Below are 18940 nucleotides of genomic sequence, written 5' to 3'. Positions count from 1 at the left end.
CAAGTTTGGCTGAAATAATCACAGGTAACTTACCACTTCCTTCTAGAAACTGCCTTCCAAACACTAGAAATCGCGGACACCGCTTATGTCGAGATGACACCTATAGAACCACATATGTCAAACACTGCTATTATGGTGGCTAAGTTCATGTTGAGTAGGGGACACCATCCATGGCACGGGTTGGGGAAGGATGAAGAAGAGCTCAAAGAACCGGTGGAACTTCCTGAGAATAGAGATAAGTGGGGTTTAGGCTACAAACCCACCAGGGCTGACAAACAGAGATTAGTCAAAGAGAAAAAAGAAAAAAGATTAGCTCGAATTGAAAATCGAGAACCAAGAATCGAAAGGATTCCCATCTGTGACATCCGACAGAGTTTCCAAAGTGCAAGACTAACAAGTGAGATCCATATTGCGGTAGTTGAAGATGACATGTTTGATGGAGAGGCTAATTGGATTCGTCTATGTGGTGTAGGAGCACAAATCAAGAATTGGAAAATAGTCAAGTCACCTATAATATTTAATGCAATTTCCATGTAATTCTAAAAGCATTATTACTGTTACTAAGACCTTAAGATGCTTCATTATATTTAGGATGGACACAATGTTGTTTTCCCAATACTTTGAATTTCAATAAATGCATTCTCATTTTGTTTTCTTATTGTTCTTTCTTACCACTCTCATATTTTAATATTCATTCGCCTTTTTTTTTTCTTTCTTTCTCCTTATCCTAGCCTTGAATTCTATAGATTTGGGAATAGTTCATTCACAGACGACTGTACTAAGATCTCCCTGCATATTCTTAACCATCTTATTAGTCAGACAGAAAAAGATGAACAAGATTATTAACCCCCTCTAGATTTGTTAAGAGCGGTAGAATAGGAAGCCAAGGTTATCATGCCCTTTGAGGAACCGATAGAAATTGTTAATCTAGGGACAGAAGAAGGAAAGAGAGAAATTAAGGTTGGCACCATCTTAAAGAAAGAAGTATATCACAAACTAATACAACTCCTACATGCATACAAAGATGTTTTTGCCTGGTCATATTAGGATATGCATGGATTGGATACTAGCATAGTGGAGCATAAATTGCCCTTAAAACCCGATATTTCTTCGGTCAAACAAAAATTAATTCCTAAACGAAAGCATCATGGTTTTGTCTGAAGAATGTGATGATGGAAAATGGACCTTGTTGTTCGACATGGCCTCAAACATAATGAGGCATGGGATTATGGTTGTTTTAATATCTCCCAAAAAAGAAGTTCATACCTATCATAGCGCGCTTGTGTTTTGATTTACCAATAATATGGCAGAATATGAAGCTTGTGTCATGGGAATTTTGGTGGCTTTGGAATCAAAAGCGAAAGTTTAGAAGTATATGGAGATTCAGCCCTAGTCATCAATCAGCTTAACCAAGAATGGGAAACTCGAGATAAGAAGTTAATACCTTATTTTACCTACATAAAAGAATTGTCTTTAGAATTTGACAAAATCACGTTTCACCATGTCCCTCGAGAAGACAATCAATTGGCTAATGCTTTGGCTACTTTATCATCTATGTTCCAAATAAATTGAAACGATGAAATCCCATCAATTTAAATGGAGAGTCGAGATCATCATGCCTACTATCACGTAATGGAAGAAGAAACCAACGGAAAACTAGGGTATCATGACATCAAACATTATCTTATAAATAGAGAATATCCTCCTGGAATATCGGAGAATGAGAAAAGAACTCTGATACGGTTAACCGCGAGCGTTTTTGTGAACGAAAATATTTTGTATAAGAGGAATCACGATATGGTACTCCTCAAATGTGTTGATGTCAATGAGGCGAAAGAAATTCTACAAGATATCCACGGTGGTTCTTATGGGATCCATATGAATGGACAAGCCATGTCTAGAAAGATTCTTCGGGCCGGGTATTATTGGCTCACCCTAGAAAAAGATTGTTTTTAATTATGTAAAAAAATGTCATAAGTGTCAAATATACGCTGATAATATCCACGCCCCACCAGTGCCCCTGAACACCTTTTCAGCATCCTGGCCGTTCTCAATGTGGGGCATAGACATCATCGGAATGATCGAACCGAAAGCATCAAATGAACATCGCTTCATCTTGGTGGCAATTGATTACTTTGCCAAATTGGTAGAGGCCACTTCATACGCCAATGTAACCAAAAATGGGATAGTCAAATTCATAAAAAGGGAATTAATATGTCGTTATGGTCTACCAAGCAAGATCATTACTGACAATGCCACAAATCTAAATAACAAAATGATGGATGAAGTGTGTGTCACCTTTAAAATTCAACACCACAACTCGTCCCCGTATAGACCAAAAATGAGTGGTGCAATTGAAGCAGCAAATAAAAACATCAAAAAAATTATTCAGAAAATGGCTATAACATACAAAGATTGGCATGAGATGTTTCCGTTTTCACTACACGGGTATCGCACTTCGATACGCACTTCAACTGGGGGAACCCTTTTTTCCTTAGTATATGGGATGGAGGATGTGCTACCTATTGAAGTAGAAATCCCCTCTCTAAGAGTATCACTGGAAGCTAAACTAGAGGATTCGGAATGGGTACAAACATGTTTCGATCAATTGAATTTAATTGAAGAAAAAGGTTGGCGATCTTATGCCATGGGCAATTATATTATAAAAGACTGAAAAAAGCGTATTAGAAAGAAATACGTCCTCGAAAATTCTGGGAAGGAGACCTGGTGCTGAAAAAGATCTTACTCATTCAAAAGGATTATCGTTGGAAATGGACTCCTAACTATGAGGGCCCATACGCCATGAAGAAAGCTTTCTCAGGTGGAGCTTTGATCCTTACGAATATGGATGGAAAAGATTTAGCTCTTCCTGTAAACTCAAACGCCATAAAAAAATATTATGCTTAAATAATGAATACCCGCTAGGTTGAAAACCCAAAAAGGTGACATGAGAGAAGAAGAAAAACAACAACAAAAACAAGAACAAATAATATATACTCGAAAAGACAAGATCAACAATATGGATCGGATTATGGCATGAGAAGTTAGTACAACCTACCATTGAATTACTAGTAACCAAGTCGGATCTTCCACCCATTTCTTTGGTTTTATCTTATGTATATTCTTTTTTTCTTTCAATATATTGATATATACTGTTATCACCTTTTTCATTTAATTCTCTTTCCTGAATGCATCTTATGATTATCATGTAATGGAAAATAAAACATATACCATAACTCGATATAATGAAATCAGATATAATATAGGTTGTTTATAGTACAAGGCATATGACAACATGAGATCCAACTTAAGATTACAATATTAATTCTTCAAAAAAAAAAAAAAACAGAGAAAGAACGAAAGAAAAGGAAAAAATAGAAGAGGATAAAAAAGAGATCAAGTTCAAAAAAAAAAGTGTAAGTGTTTTTTCTCATTCATGACTTGAATGGTCGTGTCTAATAAAAATATTAATAAAAACAACATATTCATTCATTAATTCATTCATTCATGACATTTGATAAATTTAAAGCCGAGAAAACGACCCACATGTTGAAACCGGAAAAACGACTCGCACTCGAAGCCGAGAAAACGACCTACGTGTTGAAGCCGGGAAAACGACTCGCACCCGAAGCCGAGAAAATGACATGCATGTTGAATCCGGGAAAATGACTTGCACCTGAAGCCGAGAAAACGACCCGCATGTTGAAGTTGGGATGAGCATTGCTCCTGTTCGCCAATTGAATGGTAACACATGTACTCTATAAAGGTCCAAGAGCAAGAGAGTTAAAAATAGATGTAGGCATAACATTGATGGAAGCTCTTAAATCTAACATAGCATTTTGAAATTGACTATTGCCTATGGTACATGAAATGAAAAAGTTCATGGATCTTTGCATTTTTTAGGCATGGGATGAATGAGGCCTGAAACATTTTGCCCCATGTTTACTCTTTCATTACCTTTTAACCTTCTCTTGTGTGTGCACAAATCTTTTAGAAATTTTGCATATCTTTTGAATCTGTTTAACTGCTTCAAGGAGGGGAATGTTCACTTCCACCTTCCTAAATGTATCCAAAATCTCGTTGTCCTTATCTGTCTCGTCCACTTTCTTAGCCTTCAATGCCATTTGAGGAAAAGGAAGTGGTATAATTTGCTTAACATCCACAGTTTTAGGTATCAAAGTGTCCTTAGCAACCTTGTTATTTTTCACTACAGTTTCAGGTACCTTTGGTATTTCAATAGCTTTCCTAGACCTCAATGTAATTGCACTAACATTGGAAGCATTTGGATTTACCACTGACTGTGCAGGCAATTGATTTGACCCCTGAGTCTGCAATTGATTAATTGAAGTGGCTAGCTGACCTCTCTTTGTTTCCAAAATTTGAATGGTGGAATCTGTTCTTATCGACAAGTGCTCCCCCACTAGCAGCATCCAAAATGCTTCTATCAATAGGTAGCAAGCCTTCATAAAAATATTGGATGAGCAATTGTTCAGAAATCTAGTAATGAGGACAGCTAGACACTAATTTCTTAAATCTCTCCCAATACTCATGTAATGATTCCCTGTCAATATTTCTTTTCTGATTGAAGCAGTTTTTGAGGTAGGGAAGAATTTATCTAGAAACAATATCTTGAGATCATTCCAACTTGTAACAGAACCTGGTTGAAGGTAGTATAACCAGTTCTTGGCAGCATCTTGGAGTTAAAACGGGAAGGCTCTCAGGTTAATATGGTCTTTTGTGACTCCTTGAGACTGCATGGTAGAACACACAACATGGAATTCCTTCAAGTGTTTGTGGGGATCCTCACCTGCAAGATCATTAAACTTTGGAAGCGAGTGTATTAAACCAGATTTAAGTTCAAATGGTATAGTAACTTCAGGATATGTGATACACAATGCAGTATAATTGACATTTAGATGCAGCAAGTTGTCTTAAGGTTCTATTATTCGAGTCAGCCATATTTTGTAGCAAGTTGTCTATTTTAGTATTTGACTCTGACTCGTTAACACTAGCTGCTCTATTAAGTCTACAACGTAAATGAAATGTCATATCTATTTCAGGTTCAATTGAATGCAAATTTACAAAACTAGCCCTAGTCATGCATAATCATAACAATGCAATGCAAAATCACAATTCTGAATATTCCCACAATGTTCCTATCGCTAAAATTGAAGTGAAAAATCGAAAACCCTATAAAATAAAATAAAAAAAAAAAAAAAGTACCACCAAAACTTTTTAAAATTCAAATATAAGCAACGCAAATTTTTGGAATTTTTCAGATTTTCTGGAAAAATTTCTGAGCAATCTGAGACAGTCGCCTGATAACAGGGTTAATATCGGTCAATATTGTTATAAGGTTTATAAGACTCGAATGCAATTAGTTTAACTAGTAGATGATTAGCGGAAGGGTAATTCAATGGTTAATTAGTGGATTAAATCTTTTAGGTTGAAGGGATTGGACGTAGCTTCATGTTGGTGGTGAACCATGATAAATTGGGTGTGTTATTCTTTTAATAATGTTTATCCCCTTCTTTACTTTAGTTCTTCCTTTTTAATAACACTTTTAAATAAAACACACGAGGAAGCTACACGTTGAAAAATTAACAGGCCTCATTTATTAAATGAAGAAAGATTCGAGTACCGGAAAGATAGGCTCACAAGTTTCTACACCTCTCATGATTCTGAACTATATGATATATTTGAAGATGGCTTTGAGGATCCAAAAGACGATGCTAGCATTGAAATATCTAGAAAGGATCTCAATGTTGATCAAAAGAACCAATATAAAATGCATCATAAAGCTAGAGTGTTCATGATGAATGTTATCACCTTCAAAGACTTTGAAAATGCAGTAGCCAAGAAACAACAAAAAGTATAGTTGATGCTCTAGTTCTCAATTATGAAGGAAATGAGAAGGTACAAGAAGGCAAAGCAAATCTACTCGTTAGAAACTATGACCTTTTCCAGAAGGGAGAAGATAAAGACATTGAGACAATGTTCTCAAGATTCCAAAGTCTAGTTTTTGGACTGAAGGTTCTCCAAAAGAGCTACCTCTGACCACGTCAAGAAAATCCTCATGAGTCTTCCTACCAAGTGGAGACCAAAGGTAAATGGTATTCAAGAGGCTAAGGATCTAAACAAACTACCTCTGGAAGAATTGATGAGCTCATCAAATCCCATAGCAATGAACTTGTTGAAGATGATCCCAAAAAGATATCAAAGTCCTTGGCCCTCAAATCTCAAGGAAATAAGACGATCTCTAAGGCTCTGCATGCTACTGAAGACTTAGAGGAAAGAAAATTGCACAATCAGAGTGAAGACACATATGATGAAGAGTTATCATTTATCTCAAGAAAAATCCAGCGCATGTGGAACTACATAAAGTAATCTTATCCCAAAAAAGATTTTAGACGGTCCCAAAAATTGGAATGTGGAACTATAGAGAAGGAAGTCAAAAATTGGACAAGAAAATAATCATCTTCTTTATGTGCAAAGAACCATGTCATTATAAATCAAAATGTCCTAAACTTGAGAAAGGAAAATTCCAGAGGAAAGATTTCAAAAAAACAAATTAAAGGCCTTATGGCTACTTGAAATTACTCTAATCAAGATGAAGAGCATGCTAACATGGCTCTGATGGAAGACATTCAATCTAACTCTAACGATGAATCTGCTGATGAAGAAATTGAGGTATTATTTGACCTATCTCATAGTGAACACATAGATATGTCAAATGAGTTACTCAACAAAAATCATAAGGTTTGTTAAAAACTTAAGTCTCTTAGAAAAGCTCATGACAACTTAACAAACAAATGCAGTTTCCTTGAAAAGAAGTTTGAAAACTAAAAAGGGAAAATCTAACTCTCAACGAAAATGTTTCAAAAACTTCAAAGTGTTGACACCTAATTTTGTCCGCTACTTTATGATTTTTAATAAATATATAAAAAAATTAATAAAAATAATAATGATGAAAATAATAATAAAAATAAATAGTTAGACTTTTAAATTTTAGAAAATCATGGATGTGTTTGGTTTATATTTGACTTTGATTCCTTTTAGAAATTTTTACTATGTTTTTAAAATATATAAAAAAAAAAGTATTTAATTGAATTGGATTAATGGTAACAAAAACTATTATAATAGTCATCATTTGAATGAAAAGAAACCGAAAAGAAATAAATCAATGGTAATTAAAATTAGTATAATGGTGATCAATTGAATAGAAAACAAACTGAAGAAATGAATCAATGATAATAAGAATCAGTATAATTGTGGCCAATTAAATGAAAAGAAACCGAAAAGAAATAGATTAATGGTAATCAATTGGCAATTATTCTCTTGTCTTTTGTAATCTACATCCAAAAGTGTATAAATAGTCTACCACAAGAGGACAAAAGGGAGAGAGGGAGCACAATTGAGAACACAAAAAAATAAAAGAGAAGAGAGAATAATAGAGAGAAAAGAGAGAAGAAAGATTGGAACGGGCTTGTAAAAAACATTTTCAGTGCGGTAAACACTTATTTTTCTTTTTTCTTCTTGTCAATTTTTTTTTTTTACATTATTATTGTTATAGAGTTTTTTTTTTACTATTCTACGCACGTATGATATAAACAATAATTTTTTTTGGTTTCACGATCAAGTTTTGGAATCAACTAAAAAAAATCAATTTGATTGTTGTATAATCGTTTATTTCTTTATCACATTTGTGATCTCTCATCTTTATTGTGTTTTATTTCTTGTGCGTTAGATCTTAAATTCTCTTATTATTACCACCTTCGGTTCGTGCTACATATGTGTCGTCGACTCACGGATCTGCTCTTGAATTTTAATCCTTACAGTTTTTAAAAATCAAAAAGTAGTAAAAATGTTTTCTTTAAAATAAAACGATACACATATATATATATATATAAAGTAAAAATAATAATAAAATCGGCCAACACATAAATATTTTCTACCAAAGAACTACGTGAGTTTTGATTTCTCTATTGCACCTGGGGATACATAGGAGCAAGGTCTTCCCCTTGTCAAACCAAATTAATAAAAAAATATTTTTGCTTCTTTATTTAATGTAAATATTTTATTTTCTTTTGTTTTTTTATTATTCTTTTTTTGGGGGGTAAAGATAAATAAATAAATGAATAGTATGTATATAATTATTTATAGGGTAACCGTTTTAACAGACGATGTAGGGTAATATTATCGTCCCGAATCTTTTTTTTTTTTTTGGTTCAAGAACTTTTACTTTAGGTTTTATCTAATTTTCCCTTTTAAAAAAATAAAAAATAAAATTAGTGGCGACTTCCTTTTTCGTAGACTAACTGGACGCGACAGCTAGCGACTCAGCTGAGGACTTTTGAGAGTCAAGCCTAATCTAATTAATTATATATAATTATTTTATTATTTATTGTTTTATTTATATTACCCCTATTGTTTTATTTATTTTCTTATCTTATGAACATAATTATATGTGTTTTGTCAATTTATTTTCATTGTGATGATTTATTTCATTTTATTTATTTTTATTTACACCCTAACACGATTCACACACTTATGAGTGGGCTCTATATCCGGGATGAGTGCTACCTAAGATAAGTTCGAGATTGTGTAATGATAATCTTCTGGATGTACATCTTGTTTGGTTGTCATGAAAGTCTCACCTAGAGTTGACTTTTTCTGTAATATTTCCATATTAATAGTTTACCTATTAATTGGTTTAATATTTTAGAATTGAGTTGTGTGCTCTAGGAACCAATTTAGAACTATAAAGCTACCCATGGTAAAGGTTCACATGAAAAAAAATTGTATAAATCACACGTACATACGAAAAACTTACTCTATGTCATGTTCTCTTTTAGCTTCTAGTATATCCAAGTTTTTTTTTCTCCTCATCGTCCTCTTTTTTTACATCATATTCTTTATCATGGTTACTTTTGAAAAATCATATCACATCATTTTCAAAACCATAAAAATTAAGGCTTGTTGTTAATAACTTTAACCGCATAATATATGGGATCAAATGGTGGCTCAAACATTACTGTCACGACCTGAAATTTAAATGTTGTGACCGGCGCACAAGCTATACTCCTAGCCTGACAAGCCTATCAACTAACTTATCAATTAAACAACTAAACCGTTCTCTAACCATTTCAAAAATATATATATAATTTTTACTCGAAATTTCGACAGAGTATCCTCTGTAAATTCAACATTTCCAAATTTATAGAATCCTTGTTCAACTTCAATTCAGTCACAATTCAAAGAACATAATCTAATGGTTTAATACACTTTCCAAAAAAAATTTCTAAACTCCAAAATAGCTGCAAATTACATTAGACCTGACATATTTTACAAAAATGGTCATCGATCAAAGAGGCCTACCAAAATGAAATAGAATCGAGACTTGAGCCTACTAACAGCTTGCTACTTAGCTGCCTGCGAATCTGAAAAAAATAAACAACATGAAGGGCTAAGTCACAAAGACTTAGCGAGGAGACAACAACCACCATCAATTAGAAGGGAAACACAAAAAGGCACGAATGATTGTTTTACAATCGGGCGGCAGTTATCTTAAACAATATTACTTAAAAATCTAGAAAAATTTATAAATTAAATATATCCGCATATATAGTCATTAGACTTATAATTTAACCGTTCGACATAAATATTAAAAATCACTTAATAACGAAGCAAAATCAAAATGAACGATCTTAAAATCATCATAAAATTAAACAAGTAACAAATACAAATTTTTAGAATCAAGAGGCGGCTTTATCTCATTGATAGCCCTTTCTTCCTAAGGGTGGTCTTTCCCTTAGGGGCGGCTCCATCTAACGGATGGCCTTCTCCTCTCAATCCCGCGACGCATCATCACGTATCAATTAGGGAGCTTACATCGCGTTGATAGCCCTCTCCTTCTACGGATGACATTTCTCATAGGGGCGGCTCCATCTAACAGGTAACTCTCCCTAACTAAAACGAGATAACTAGGTGCACCTAACGCAGTTAACGATTTAATAATTATAACAATGATTTCTCAAAATACGTATTTAAAATCATTTCATCATAATTCATGAAAAACATACTCAATCGCATATCAATTCAAGATTTAAATACTTTAACTCGTATGTAAATCAAACTAATAACATATTATATAACAACGACCGTTAAATTAAATAAATGAAGAAATCGAGATAAAATTCAAAGGTTGTGTTCCCCAAATTTTTCAATAAATAATTTAATATAGAAAACAAGTAAAATAATAATAATAGCATTATATAAAAATATATGACGATGATCGTCGTCAACTCACAGTTATGGAGAACCGTCTAAGTTTGCTCTCCAACAACTCTCAGAGTAGCCGGCATGGTCTCAGTTGACAAATCTGAGTATCAAAAATATTTCCAAAATTTTAGAAAAATTTATTCTAAAGTTTAGCTAACTCTAGAAAACCATCAAAATCATTTAAATATACTCTAAGCACAAAAATAAGATTTTTACTCAAAACTATATTTTTCTATGAATTCATACTAGGATTAGAGTTGTGCATTTACCTCAATGAGTCTCAATAAACAACTCTCAAGAGATGGGTACCCTTTTCCTTCCTTAGAACACAAACCCTAACCCAAAAATGTCAACCAAAAGAATCTGTAGGAGTTTGAGAAATTGTGCTTGTGGGGATGTTAAATTCCTTTTAAGGGTTGAGGGTTTGAGTAATAGAGTGAGAAGAGGCAAGGAGAAGGGAAGGAAAAAAAAGCAACAAAAATGGGGGAGGGGAGTGTGTGCCGAGAGGGAGAGAGAGAAGAAATAGCAGAAAATGAAGGAGTGAGATGGAAAGAGAGTGAGAGTGAGTGGGGTTAATTTGTTTTTATTTATTATTATTAATTATTATTATTATATTTTTTTTATTTTAAATTTGGCATGGGACGTGTCAATTATTCCATTAAGAAAGACCTTGCCATTGAAAGTTCTCAAACCGAATGTAAGCAACATTAAGAATCTTGCTCGAAAGTTGAAAAAAGTACAACGTGTAATCTTTATGGGGAAATTCGGAAAAATTCTTGATTTACTTGTTGTTAATGTGCAAGTGGATACCCTTACAACGTTTACCCAATTCTATGACCCTCCTTTCAGATGTTTCACCTTTAAGGACTTTCAAATGGCCCAACGTTGGAGGAGTTCAAACGAATAATGGAATATCTGATAAAGGGGAGCAAACCTTACCAATATATGGAACACTAGCTGTAACAACCAGATTTTTAACAGCGCGAGTCTATTTTTTTTTTTAAAAACAAATTCATAAAAACAAAAAATTTCAATAAATAAAGAAAAGAAATACCTTTAGATAAAATATTTAAGTCGTAACGTAACGACAAAAGTCAACAAATATTTACAAGCAGCGGAATAGTTTTTGAAGAAAAAAAATCCAAAGTATTTAAACATCAAAATACACCAGGGCTATGAGGCCTATCAAACATAGCTCATACCCTTGGGATATTCTCGGCAGACACCTGTACAAAAGCACTGCCCCAAGAATTTTAACTCCCCCACGTCACATCAAAAAGTGGTACATGGACCCATCAAAATAAAAGTCTAGCTGACAATATGAGGTATAGGTACAGTCTTCCAAATTGAAATAAATACATACACCAAAAAAAGACATTTATCCCCTATACAACTAACTAATCTGATCATGATTCAAAAAAACTATACAACCCGGGTGATCTCCACCCGCCCCGCAAGATCCTTCTGACACAGCACCGGTCAGGTATGTCTAACTACATGTCCATCTCAAGGGTACTACCCGATAGGACGATCCTGGTTCTCATCTGAAGGCAAAGCCCAGATTTACACAATAATTGTAAAAATCACCAACCAAAATTAACAAATATCACTTAGTATTTAAATTTTAAATGCACAAAATAACATTTCATCTTTGCACACTCCTTGAAAGGGTTTTCATATGCCAAACATGCATAATCAAAGTTGAAAAATGAAGTTTTTAATAAAACTGCATTGTCGTATTCGAATACAGCATCCTTGTATTCGAATACAATGTTATTTCATAAGTCAGTAGCAAAAGCAGTACATCTGTAGTCGACTACGAGACATGATGTAATCGAATACAAGACAGGATGTCAACAGCAAAAACAGCACCATTGTATTCGAATACAGCATTTTTGTAGTCGAATACAGTGATGTGTCTGAAGTCAGTAGCCAAATCAAAACATTTGTATTCGAATACAACCTTCTTGTATTCGAATACACATCAGAAAAAGTGCAGAAATCGGTTTTGAGACATTTCAAAAAGGTTTTGCAACCAATCAACACTTACAACAAATCCAGAACAATCACACTTAGCAATTAAGGCACAATCACAACAACAACTGAGTATACACACACAATCATAACGTTAAATCAAACATGACTCACGTGCCAAGCACCCTAAATGCAATGCGTATATACCAAAATGTATGGACTCAGAATTCCAAACCAAACCCTCCTCGAAGGGGCGTAAATCATAATTGTACCGCATATCACAGGCCTTGTACTAAATTATCGAGGTGCCACCTATCACGGGTCAGCACGATTTACTAAAAACGTAAATCGTAAATAAACCGCCTATCATAGGCCAATAGTACTATTTACCGAGGTGCCACCTATCACGGGTAAGCATGATTTACAAAAATGTGCATTCTATCGCGGACCTTCACGATGTGATAATCCCCGCAAGGATAAGATGAACCAACATATCACATGGAATCATCTCGTGGCCCATCGGGTCACCACTACCATCCTGGCCCGTCCGGTCGCCATGTACTATGAAATGCATGAGCATACTCTGACTCTTTCCACAACAATCATTAAGTAAATCCAGCTATTAAAAGATTCCCCATTTTTAATACTCATTTAACACTAATGATTTTCAAATTCACATAGAGCATACTCAAACATTTATTTTCCACCACCACACGTCAAATTTAATCCACAATTCACATTAAATTCGATCAATTCAAATTCCACAAAAACCACACCAAGCTCAACCATCAATCACCCAAATATTTCGACAACTTTCAAACATAAATCACGCCAAATTAGTTTTCACAAACCACTCCTCAAATACATCAAATTTAATTTCATCAAAACACACATAAATGAATTAAATTCCTTTTCCACAAAATCACACATCCATTTCACAAAATTCCAACTCCACAAATACGCATATAGCATCGTATATGCAAACTAAAAATTTGGAAGGAGCCCTTACCTTAAAGGTAGCTTTAACGAGCGATTACGGTATCACGATTAATCCCAGTAAAAACTTTGTTCACGTCATCTCTTCCAAAGTTGACTCACTAGCACCATAGCGAAGTGATGAGCAACTTTCCCTTCTATCTCTTTGCGAAATAAAGCTTAGATCTAGAAGAAATGTGGAGGTTTGTGTTTGATGGTTTTGAAATCCACCAACACCGCTTTCTTTTATTTCGAATCAAAGAAGAAGAAGGAAGCTTGTAAATTTGTTCTCTCTCACCCATTAAGCATTGGGTTTCTTTTCTTGAAGCAAAAGAAAGCAAAGAAAGCAAAAGAAGAGAAGAAAGAAGAACGAGGGAGATGAACTCGTGAGCAGGGAGGCAGCATTTTCTTTCCTTTGTTTCTGTTTTCCTTTGTTTTTCCTTTCTTTCTTTTTCCTTCCTTTCCTTTTCTTTCTTTTTCCTTCCTTTCCTTTTCTTTATTTTTCCTTTTCTTTCTTTATATATATATATAACAAATATCTAGATATTTATCAAAATTACCATTTCACCCATAACTTCTCAAACCACTTTTTCAGAAATATATCTTCTCTCGCCGCAATACCATTGGCAGATGAATTTTTCTGAAAAACGTTGGATCTCAGAAAATTTTCTTTTCGAAAAAAGGTTCATTTTAAATCAATAAAATTATTCCTTGACGAATAAATTTAATCAGGGCTCCAAAAATATATTTCTGACATTAAACTCACAACATACCCAAAACTAGGCTAAAATCCTTAGAAATTCAACAAAAATACCCTAAAATTGTATAGTTTAGGATTTAAAATTAAGGGTTTTACATTACTACCCTCCAAAAAGAAGTTTCGTCCTCGAAACTTAAAGTAAGAGTAATAACCGGACCAGGTTTGCACTCAACTCAACATACATGATATAACTTGCTTCGTCATGCTTCCGTGAAGAAAGTGTCGTCTATCCTTTTTCATAGACACTTAATAACTCTACACACTACCATAGCCGCTAAGGCTCGTCCATTCCATTAAACATGATTTTGTCTACTATCAACAAGAGATTAAGGATGATCATTTCCTCAATTTGTCAATAAGTAGCCAACAACCATGATGGTGGCTTAGACTATCTTAATCAAACTGTAATAGCGCTCCTTGCGGCTTACACTTGAGGTTATCCTAATGCACAAGCGGTCAACAATCTTCTCAAGGTCCACTGAGTTCCCTGCATTCCCCTATTACTTTGATCCTATCGACGAAGTACAATCGCCCAAAACAATGTCACATAGCCTCACATATATCCTCTTAATACCAAATCGAAACACTGAGTATGACACCGACACCCTGAGCACCAAACAATCATTACCGCTGAGAACTCCTAATGTCTCCATTATCCACCAGTCCTCGATTTTTTCTTTAGTCGCACAACCACACCAAACTGTAGTGCTCTTATCAGTATGTTGTTATAATTATAACTCTAATAATTCCATCCCAACATCTGCTTGGTGATCCAAGCTTCCTCAAATATTTTCGATAACATGCCAAAACTATACTACTTATGACACAAAACTTCGTTCCAGATTAGTACTTCATTTCAAGAGTCACGTCTCCAACAAAATTCAACTTGAATCTCATGCATTGATTAAGACCTACATTTGTCTCATGCCCAACACCTCAAATTCACGCTTCACTAGACAATTTATTACATACTTTGCAATTCTGCAAAAACTCGAAAATAATTTTACTACATCTACTGCCAACATTCATTCTGATACATCTCAATTTCGTTGCGTCCTTAACTTGCAGCTTGATGATTATCCTTTCATTATGACAGGTCAAACGCATTGTATTCACTCCATCACTTTTCCATTTATACAAACCATAAATTCCTGCCTCGAACCGTGATGCATCTTCATTATAGTGATTTCAATAAATCAAGCCATCATAGTTCCCACCAAACTTTTTCCATTTCATGCTCAATTCTTCCCTACCAAACAAACATTTAACTTTGTTGATTGACGAACACAATAGCAACCCCCATGACATGCACTCAAGTAGTGCCTTTATATCATTGGCATACCTTTTATAATAATAATGTCTAAATTATAGGTGGGATAATTCCTTTCATGAATCTTTAATTGTCATAAGCTACATCTCTATGTGCTGCTCCAACAAGTTTTCTTGGCAAATTTTTCAAAATTTGGTTCACTCGTTGGATTCTTATTCCTACTCAACGTTCACCGAGATACAAACTGAAAGAATCCTAACAATCGAGCGTCCTAAAGAATCATTTCTCAAATCTTCCCTATAAGCATTTCCTAAGAAATAATTATCTATAACTTCATCCTCATAAATTTGCAGTAAAGTATCTCAAAGACCCACATACCTTTCATTGTTCATCTAGTCACTGAAACACTCATTTTAAATCTCAACGCTTGATTTCCCAAGACCAACAATTAAACCATAAATCATTTGTTACATTTCTTCTTTTTCACTTTCTATCATTGAATAGAATTCTAAAGTTTGATCCTCAAAATCTCCAAATACAATACAAGGTCTTATTCATTATTGACTCTAATCGTCTTAGTAATCTCACTAATGAAAACTTTTCTAATAACAACACAACGTTTTTAGTAAATCTCCAAACACTTCCATCCTTAACATGAATTATCTATCACTTGCCTTACTCAACTCCCTCGACTATGAAAGTTTTAGGCATTACTTGGTCCTCCATCCAACCTTGTGGATTTTAAATCACCAACTAAAAAAAATCAACCATCTTATGGTCCCAAATCAAATCTCGAATAATCCCTCCTTATGTTTTTCTGAACATCGCTCAAAATTCACACTTACACATCTATGGTTTCATCCAAAATCCTTATCCATACTTACTATGTCCTAAATCACAAAGAGATTTGTCAATTATCAACAAAATATATATTCTCACTCTTATACTCGTCATTAGATTCATACTTAATAATTCGAGTTACGAATCTAGTTTAACTCGAATTATTGACTTTACCCCTTAAGGTATCGACTATTCCTCAAAGCATATTTTATCTAACCAAAGGAGTATTTACCTCTAATGTACAGCGTCCCTTAACTTCAATACAAGCCTCTTTCATTGCACCTTAGCATCAAATGCTATTCCAAATGGAATCCATGTCTTCTCAATAATTCCATGGTGTTCACACCTCTTTGATAGGCGGTAAATTTACGATTTATGTTTTGAGTAAATTGCGTTGATCCGTGATAGGTGGCATCTCGGTAATTTAGTACAAGGCATGTGATAGGCGGTACAATTATGATTTACGCCCCTTCGAGGAGGGTTTGGTTTGGAATTCTGAGTCCATGCATTTTCGCATATATGCATTGCATTTACGGTGCTTGGCACGTGAGTCATGTTTGATTTAATGTTATGATTGTGTGTGTATACTCAGTTGTTGTTGTGATTGTGCCTTAATTGCTAAGTGTGATTGTTTTGGATTTGTTGTAAGTGTTGATTGATTGCGAAACCTTTTTGAAACATTTCAAAACTGATTTATGCACTTTTCTGATGTGTATTCAAATACAAGAAGGTTGTATTCGAATACAGATATCCTGATTTGGCTACTAACTTTAGAAACAGCACTATATTCGACTACAAGAATGTTGTATTCGAATACAGTGGTGTTGTTTTTGCTGTTGACATCCTGTCTCATATTCGACTACATCCTGTCTCGTAGTCAACTACATATGTGCTGGTTTTGCTACTGACTTATGAAATAGCACTGTATCCGAATACAAGGATGTTGTATTCGAATACGACATTGCAGTTTTGTTAAAAACTTCATTTTTCAACTTTGATTATGCATGTTTGGCATATGAAAACCCTTTCAAGGAGTATGCTAAGATGAAAGGTTATTTTGTGCATTTAAAATTTAAATGCTAAATGATATTTGTTAATTTCGGTTGGTGACCTTTACAATTATTGTGGAAATCTAGCCTTTGCCCTCAGATGAGAACCAGGATCGTCCTACCGGGTAGTACCCTAGAGATGGACACGTAGTTAGACATACCTGACCGGTGCTGTGTCAGAAGGATCTTGCAGGGAGCGTGGAGATCACCCGGGTTGTATAATTTTTTTGAATCATGCTCAGATTAGATGGTTGTATAAGGGATAAATTTCTTTCTTTAGTGTATGTATTTATTTCAAATTGGAAGATTGTACATATACCTCATATTGTCAGCTAGACTTTTATTTTGATGGGTCCATGTACCACTTTTTGATGTGATGTGGGGGAGTTAAAATTCTTGGGGCAGTGATTTTGTACAGGTGTGCGCGGAGAATACCCCAGGGATATGAGCTATGTTTGATAGGCCTCATAGCCACGATGTATTTGGATGTTTGAATACTTTGGATTTTTATTTCAAAAACTATTCCGCTACTTGTAAATATTGTTGACGTTTGTCGTTGTGTTACAACTTAAATATTTTATCCAAAGGTATTTCTTCCTTTATTTATGAAATTCGATTTCTGTTTGTTGACTTTTGTCGTTGTGTTACAACTTAAATATTGTTGACTTTTATCGTTGTGTTACAACTTAAATATTTTATCCAAAGGTATTTCTTCCTTTATTTATGAAATTCGATTTCTGTTTGTTTTACGAAAAAATGGGTTGTTACAATTGAAATTCTTTGTTTTTATGAATTTGTTTAAAAAAAAAATACACTCGCGCTGTTAAAAATTGGGGTGTTACACTACCCTTCACTGAAAACAATTGCTGAAACACTTGATATCCCTATAAAGGAAATAGAAGACAATAGAACAAACAAAGATAATTTGATCGGATTCGCGATAAAATATCTTGAAGAGAAAGCAGTAAACTTTGCGAGAAATGGAAAATGGGACACTTTCATAGATGTGCTCACCTTGATTATATATGAAATTGTTTTATTTCAAATTATTAAAGACTTTGTGGATTTTACGGTCGTAGACGTCTTTTTGGCAAGCATAGAGGGGAGAACCCAATACCAGCAGTTCTGGCTGATATTTACTGCACGCTCGACTTTCGTCATTAGAAAGAGGGGGGCCTAATCCAGTGTTGCTCGCCAATACTCTATCTTTGGTTTGTCAACTATATTTTCCAAGACATACATTAGTTAAGAACTAAGAGCAAAAAGGAATGAGGTGATTTGTACTCCCATAGTCAAGATATAAATGAGGTGATTTGTAGATGCGGTGTCTTTGTCGACATTCCCCTCATGGGAACTAAAGGGTGTATAAATTAACGTCCATATGTGGCATTGAGACAACTGGATTATCTTATGACGAAACCGCTGATGATGGATGTAACAAAATCTTTCGTCATTCGTGGACAAGACGTTTATTATGCTAGCTTGTTGCAAAGAATACGTAAGTCTTGGGGAGATGTCGTTAGAAGAGGTCAAGAATTAGGGCCTAGAAGTTGTGGTATAGGAGAGGAATATCATAATTGGGTGAAAATGAGGGCCTTAGAGATCAAGTTGCCTTTTCACAGCACCACCATTACCCCTCGAAGAAGTAACGACAGAATCTTTTTTCAATACTGAAGATTTAGAGGCCGACTTAGCTCTCAAAGGACAAGAAATTGAAAATTACAACAAGAACTATAGATGGCTCACCAGGCTTATAGAGATATGGAGTATAAGAATATCCAACAATCCCTT

At 34.4% G+C, this 18940-nt stretch overlaps 2 protein-coding genes across 2 annotated transcripts; both read left to right on the top strand.

The window, feature by feature from the left end:
- Positions 1 to 1596: 1596 nt before the first annotated feature.
- On the top strand, positions 1597 to 1956 carry LOC140918784 (uncharacterized). Its single transcript, XM_073363580.1, has one exon. It carries the CDS (start codon positions 1597 to 1599, stop codon positions 1954 to 1956), a length of 360 nt encoding a protein of 119 aa, XP_073219681.1.
- Positions 1957 to 2053: 97 nt separating this feature from the next.
- Positions 2054 to 2674, top strand: LOC140918783 (uncharacterized). Its single transcript, XM_073363579.1, has one exon. It carries the CDS (start codon positions 2054 to 2056, stop codon positions 2672 to 2674), a length of 621 nt encoding a protein of 206 aa, XP_073219680.1.
- Positions 2675 to 18940: the final 16266 nt, after the last annotated feature.

Source organism: Cicer arietinum, chromosome 7 (genome assembly GCF_000331145.2).
Source record: "Cicer arietinum cultivar CDC Frontier isolate Library 1 chromosome 7, Cicar.CDCFrontier_v2.0, whole genome shotgun sequence".
NCBI classification, from domain to species: Eukaryota; Viridiplantae; Streptophyta; class Magnoliopsida; order Fabales; family Fabaceae; genus Cicer; species Cicer arietinum.
This window is presented reverse-complemented; position numbering and strand designations above follow the sequence as displayed.

Coding starts and splice junctions, on each gene's coding strand:
- LOC140918784 (XM_073363580.1), top strand. CDS start 1,597: ATGGAGAGTCGAGATCATCATGCCTACTATCACGTAATGGAAGAAGAA.
- LOC140918783 (XM_073363579.1), top strand. CDS start 2,054: ATGTGGGGCATAGACATCATCGGAATGATCGAACCGAAAGCATCAAAT.